The sequence below is a fragment of the Stegostoma tigrinum genome, chromosome 10 (assembly GCF_030684315.1).
Source record: "Stegostoma tigrinum isolate sSteTig4 chromosome 10, sSteTig4.hap1, whole genome shotgun sequence".
NCBI classification, from domain to species: domain Eukaryota; kingdom Metazoa; phylum Chordata; class Chondrichthyes; order Orectolobiformes; family Stegostomatidae; genus Stegostoma; species Stegostoma tigrinum.
Window position 1 is genome coordinate 58,143,003 of NC_081363.1, and position 7,145 is coordinate 58,150,147.

Below are 7,145 nucleotides of genomic sequence, written 5' to 3' on the forward strand. Positions count from 1 at the left end.
ATAGGTCTTACGAACAGGTGACATTGTTCCCTTACCTCTGTTTATAAAATCTAATCAACTTACATTCTTAATTCTGTTTTTTTTCAGCTTTCTTTGGCTGTTAGCTGATTGTGCTGTACACCTCTACTGTGTTTGCCAGTCTCACTGATTTTCAGAGCCTTCTAGTAAATCCCAAGTTTTATATACAAGAACATATTCAAGAAAGTTCCATTGTTGCATATAATATTGTCAATTGTTACCTTATAATATTCTTGGCCTTTTTTTTTCTAAAGAATAATTATTGAATCTGCTCAGGTGTAGTTAAATATAAGCTTTTACCTACCTTTAATAGGAACATCTAACTGGGACTTAAGCTTTGCACAAGGCTGCAAGACAACAAGACCATGTCATGTGAAATTGCATCATTTCCTGTGATGATGTATACCAGCTTATTTGCATATAATGCTCCTTGCACTGTATCAATTTCCATTCAAAACCACGTTTTTCTATTCCGACAATATATTACAAACATGGAGAGGTGAAAGCAGACTTCTATTGTTAGACAGAAATCATTAGATTTATGGAAACTACATTCCACATTGATAAGAATTCCACATGGTGGAATGTAGTGTGAGAAAGTCGAGATGAAATAGGCAATGAGCAATGCTAGATCAGGTGCAGGAGGCTGAATGGCTTATTCCTGTTCCTGTGAAAAGCTGCTAAACTGTGACAATCATTTCAGGGTACAAGACATCTAAAGGGATCTTAACAAAAGACAAAATATATTTTAATGCAGTGCTTCCCATTTTGGGGCTAGAGAACTGTTGAAACCCCCAAGTAAGAACTGTGAGAGTGAGACTACAGTGATACAATGGTTATATGTTTGTCAGTGCTGCATAGCAGCCTGAGAGGTCATGGTCCCACTTGACATCCACACTGTTCCTACTATTTCCAATTTGGGAATCCCTGGTTTAATGCCTAAGGTATGACTTTTCTGTGTTAAATATATGTCCTCGTTTAAAATAAACAAGAAAATTACATTAAAAATTTTATTAATTTGCTGTTAACATGCTTGGCCCATATTTTTACAGCACTGCAGCTAATGCCGGATGATGCTTTATATTACAAACTCCGTGCAGATGTCCGGGGCCATTTGGGTTTGATTGAAGAAGCTATCACTGATTACAAAACAGCAATAGACATCCAAGAAACTGGATAAAACAGTGATTACTTTTACCAGGAAAAGTAAGCAATTATCTCACAAAATTAAGATTAGGATGGATTCTCTTTGCTAAAAATAGAAATGAACAGAACTTCAAAATGTGAGTTCTTGGAAATAGTGTGTGTCTTACTACTAGTAACATTTCATGACAAATAAATTTAAGTATCATTCATCATAGCAGATTCTCTAATGATATTACAACAGCATTAATTAATATCTTGGTAATAATGTATATCTCTGAAATATTTGCTCAAAATTGTTTAGGTATAACATGTTTTATAATTTCTGTCACTCGGAAACATATTGGAAGGATTTTATTAAAATGTTTTTTGGATTGAAATTCTTTTTGCTGACATAGCGTAGAAGATATGACTATGTAAAAAAGACAGAACTGATATTTCAATATTAATGGAAAAATGGACTGTAAGTTCAAAGAGCTATTCTTCATTAGTTTTTTATATTTTTCAACATACTTTATGCTGCTTTTTCACAGTTAAAAAGCAGATCACTTCATGTACTACATTTGTTGAAGAATAAATATATTATTTTGATTTTAAAAGTCAATCATTTTGCTGCGACCTCTGTTTTATCTATATGCACTAGATATAATATTAACTCTTATTCTGTTCATGCCACATCCCATTTAGTATTTTCATGTAATGTCAATGTAAGTTCTATTGTAGAACCAACTATTGATAACCTTTTCTTTCCTAAAGAAGGGTCCTGACCTGAAACGTCAGCTTTTCTGTTCCACTGATGCTGCCCGGCCTGCTGTGTTCCTCCAGTTCCACACTTTGTTATCTCTGACTCCAGCATCTGCAGTTCTTGCTAGCTTATTGATAACCTCGATTAGTTTATTTTCAGTTTGGTTTGGAAGTTTGCTTTTATGCCTGGTGGACAAATTGTTGTATTGCCTAGGGGTGGCAATAGGAGGAGGAAAGAGGCAGTTACTGTTAGGATAAAGATATGGTCACTTACAACTGAAATGAAGAGAAATATCTTCACTCAATATGTTGAAAGACTTTTGAATTATTCACTGGGATAACTATTGAGGTTCAGTTGCTGAGTACACGCAAGAACTAGTTTAATAGGTTTTTAGATGTGAGAATCAAGGGATGTGGTGATGTTACAGGAATATACAGTTGAGATAGAAGATCAGACATGATCTTAATAAATATCATGGTGTGAATGCCTATTCCTACGCATATTTCATGTGATCTTATGTTCTTATTAACCATGGGATGAAAAGTTGGCCTCACTTGACCTCCAGTAGGATGCCAAAGAAATGATCAAAAGCTTACTTTAAGTGTTCTGGCGTAAACGTCACTTACAAGATGAGAGCCAAATGCAGAAAGACCGTTATGAAAACCCTCCCATTCTTATCTTGGTGAGAGTTCCCAAGCCCAACAAAACATCTCCAGTACAGCAAAATACCAACTATTAGTAAATTAAAAGTAAATAAACTCTTCTGTTTTTCTCATGCAAACATGACATTTGGACTGGAGATGGTGGAATTTAGACAGAACCTTTCAGGTTAAAATGCCTGTGCTGCTTGTCAGATGTAGGATTGGAATGCATTTTCCTTTACAGCTTTAGTCTCCTGTAATTTCATAGTTAGACTTCCTAATCAAATTAGTTTCATTGATAAGAATTGAAAGGTCAATATCTGAATTATCAAATGCTTGAATAAAACAAGCCTTGTGGAAAATATTAAAGTAAGCAAATTCAAACATGACACACAAGTCAATAATCTTTTAGGACCACAAGTTGAACATGTTCTCTGTAAAACAATTTGTCTGGATATACTAGATGCTAAGTTTTAAAGTTAAAAACAAAATCTTCAGCATTTCAAGTTTGGCAACAGACAATCTTATTTGATAACCTGTAGTGAATTAATGAAGAATTAATTGAAACGTTTAAATGTAAAAATGCATTCATTCTACATGTTGCAATTGTTTGTGTCCACAATCACTGCGTGAGGACATTTCAATCAATATGTCAGAAATAACCAAAAAGGTAACCAGTAAAAAGGACAGATATTTATTTAATTGTAGTTATATCAGGTCTTTGCATCTTTGATACTTGGCATCTGGATTAAGTTAAACAAATTGGATGAATGGGAGTGCATTCTGCCCATCAACCACTGGTACATTGTAGTAGTGAAAATCTGCCAGAGAGTCCTTAAACTGATCTTTGTTTCCTTAAACTGATCTTTGTTTCCTTAAACATTCATTAAACATTTCTTATGCTTGAGCAGGATTATTTACACTGTGCCCAGTAGAATAGGTAAAATAGTTGATATCTGATTTGTGCAACATTATGAAGAAGATGAGGAGCTGGGTTTTCACTATTAATTAGCAACTCAATAGTTGCTGATCCAGGAGAGATTGAAGTGCTAATGCTGTTTCATGGCATTTTCCTTGGATACTAGTACAGGACTGCAATAATGAATCCCCATCAAACTGCTGCATTTCTGGACAAACGTACCGCAGGATATTGTTCAAATTTACTGCTCTTGATTGATGGGTTATTTCCTTACAATGTATCAAAGTTATATGTTCCAAGTAATTCATTTTAGAAAAGAAGTAAATAATTTATTTTTTCCAATTGCAAATACAAGTATGGTCTGAGATTGGCAATAAGCTGCTGGTGCCTATTGGAATTCAACGTGAAGACAGGAATTACTCGTTTTGAAACAGGTAGTCACAAAAAAAATTACTTATTGAGACACTGATTATGTATTAATTGCAGGCTTCTGTCATATGATTCATAACCAAGTGCTGTGAATTACGAGTCACTGATGTAATACTTAAATACTAAAGAATTACATATCAATAACATCAATTTTATGTTATCTCTGCCATTTCTTTACTGATGTCATATCTTTTAGAACATTATGGATTTAGCAGAAAATTATTGTATTAACTGGGAAAGAGTATTTTGCTGCATTATTCCTGGTATCACAAAAGAATAAGTAAGAAAAAGGCACATCTCAGAATAGTCAGATTTTATTAATTATGACATTTATTCTAGAAAATAATGTCAGATGATAATGGAATTTTGGAATGCTCAAGTGTGGACTTGTATGGATGACTTTCAGGATGGAAGATAATAAACCTTCAGATACACCTTCAGCTTTCTTGTTGAACCAGTTTTTATGTTACAGTACTCAGGTGCTACAGAACAGTGTGCCTGTATGCCTTTAATCCTGTCCTCATTTCTGAAGGCTAAGCCATGGACTTCTACTGGATTGGTTGAATTTAGGGACAAAATATAACAGTGGCTTGCCATTGCCATCTGCAGTTTGGCTAACGAGGAAACTATCCCACTTTTACCACCTGCAATCAGGAAAATTGGAAGAATTTGAAGTCTGACAATTAACCTGTTTGGCCACGTTAAAAATGAATCTTGCACAACCAACAAATACTGATGAGTAAATCAAACCCAGAGCTTCCAGCTCAGAGAAGGGCGTGCTAACACTCTGACAGAAGACCTCTCACAACAGAAGAGTAAGAAATGCATATTACTGATGTTTTGAACGAGTGATTGTGACATACTGAAATAAAGCACGATTTTTATTAACACAACCAAAGTTGCTGGAAAAACTCAGCAGGTCTGGCAGCACCGGTGAAGGAAAAAACAGAGTTAATGTTCCGGTGACCCTTCCTCAGTACTGGGTTTCCAGCAACTTTGGTTTTGTCCCTGATTTACAGCATCCAGAGTTCCCTTTTTTACAAGATTTTTATTAAGTTCGATTTTCCTTATCATACAACTAAACATAATGAAGCTTTTAAAAAATTGACATATGTTCTCACATAATGGAAATGTTCACTCTGATTAGACGAGCCAAGGAAGTAGTGAAATGTAATCACTGATCAATATAATTTAAACCTGCCAGACACAGTGGGTCAGGACTTTATTTATTTTTGTTGAACCAGATGTTAAATGATTTTTAAATTACTACTAATTACCTATTTGAAATTGATATGACAATTTGAAATTCTTGATCATAGCCTAAAGTCTCATCAATTTGACTAACTTCAAATATTGGCCCATATTAAGATTCAAGCTCTCTCCCAATATGTATAAAGTGTAAAGGCATAAACATTCCCTCTGGTCTAAAATTAGCTCTGTCATGTGTCATGTGAATTGGTTAATATGTCACAGGCTTAAAAATCACCCTTTGCCTGTCTATACTTCGCTGGATATTTTGTAGGATTACAGCTATACTCTGTGTGATCCACATCATAATACAGAAAATACCCCCTAATTTATCAGGTAACTGAATGCAGTCTAAAACTTTATATGTATGTGTACAAGAAAAAATAATGGATAATAAATAAACAATGGTACATTTTCTTGCAAGTGCAGAATTTTCTGAGATGTTTATCTTTTAAAGCAAGTCTTCTAATCTAAGGTGAAAATAAAATGTCCTTGAGAGAAACATACTAACTGCCTGAAGACAGAACCATGTAAACTTTAACTGAAGCCTATTGAAAATAAATGACAGGTTTCATTCTTGCAACACAAATACACAGTGACATAGTGAAGGAAAGAGACAGGTAAAGCAGCTGCTATGAAAAATGGAGAGAAATACTGAATGAGATTGTAGGAACTGCCAATGCTAGAGAATCTGAAATAAACAAGGTGTAGAGCTGGATGAACACAGCAGGCCAAGCAGCGTCAGAGGAGCAGGAAAGCTAATGTTTTGGGTCTGGACCCTTCTTCAGAAATGAAGAAGAATGGTCTTGTTATCTGAGAAATACTGAATGTTGTTTCGGCCACCAAGCAGGAGACTGGTAAGAACTGGCTGTTTGTTCAAAGAAACAAATGTTGTGGAAACTTAAGAAACAAAGAATGATCTGAATGGGGTTAAAGCTCACTCAGAGATAGTAAGAACTGCAGATGGTGGAGTCAGAGATAACATGTTGTGGAGCTGATGGAACACAGCAGGCCAGGCAGCATCAGAGGAGCAGGAAAGCTGACATTTTGGGTCAGGACCCTTCTTCAGAAATGGGGTTGGGGAAGGCAACTCAGAAATAAATAGAAAGAGGAGGGGTGGGGCTGGGGAAGGTAGGTGGGATGGTGATAGAAGAGTGCAGGTAGGGACTGGTGGGCATTGGTCACTAAGGTAGGAGGGGCAGATAGGTGTTAGGTCAAGGAGGTGGGGAATGAGAGGGAGGTTTGGTCATAGGATTAGGCCAGGGGTGAGGAGATTTTAAAACTGGTGAAAACCATGTTTAGGCCATTGGGCCATAGGCTCCTGAGGCAGAATATGAGGTGCTGCTCCTCCAGTTCCCAGGTGGCATCATTGTGACACTACAGGAGGCCCAGGATGGACATGTTAACTAGGGAGTGGGAGGGAGAGTTAAAAATGATTTGTGACAGGAAAGTGTTGTCATTTGTTGCAAACAGAGCACAGATGTTCTGCAAAATGGACTCCGAGCCTCTGCTTGGTCTTACTTATGTAGAGCAGGCCACATCAGGAGGATCAGATGCCAAGTTGATGGATGTGCAGGTGAACCCCTGTCTAACGTGGAAGGTTTGGTTAGTGTCCTTGAATGGAGGTGTGGGGGCAGGTGTAGTACTTCCGGCAGTTGCAGGGAAAGGTGCCAGGTGTGATGCGGTTAGTGGGGAGTGTGGAGCGGACAAGGGAGTCGCAGAGAGCAGTCCCTACGAAAGGCAGGTAGGGGCAGGGAGGGAATTATATCTTTCGTTGTGGGGTCAGATTGTAGGTGGTGGAAGTGACGGAGAATGATACATTGGATGCGGGCGTTATCAGAGTGGGCCTTGCTGCAGGGTGTCAGTTTGAGGATACTCAGAAGATTGACTGAAATGGTTTTAAATAGCACTGGAAGATTCTCCCTGGCATGGCAGGAGGGACAGAGTCTGCTGAAAATCTGGGAGGAACTTGGATCTAGATCTTTGAGCTGCGTACCTGCAG

The 7,145-nt window shown here is 37.2% G+C and overlaps 1 protein-coding gene across 4 annotated transcripts in view; it reads left to right on the plus strand.

Annotated features, from left to right (window-relative positions):
- Positions 1 to 1,709, plus strand: part of ttc6 (tetratricopeptide repeat domain 6) — a 219,341-nt gene extending 217,632 nt beyond the window's left edge. For all 4 annotated transcript variants that reach the window (XM_048537047.2, XM_059649195.1, XM_059649196.1 and 1 more), the window contains one exon: positions 1,071 to 1,709. In XM_048537047.2, the coding sequence (XP_048393004.2) occupies positions 1,071 to 1,198 (128 nt within the window). In that variant the 3' untranslated portion in view covers positions 1,199 to 1,709. The remainder of the gene's footprint in view (positions 1 to 1,070) is intronic.
- The last annotated feature ends 5,436 nt before the right edge of the window (positions 1,710 to 7,145 follow it).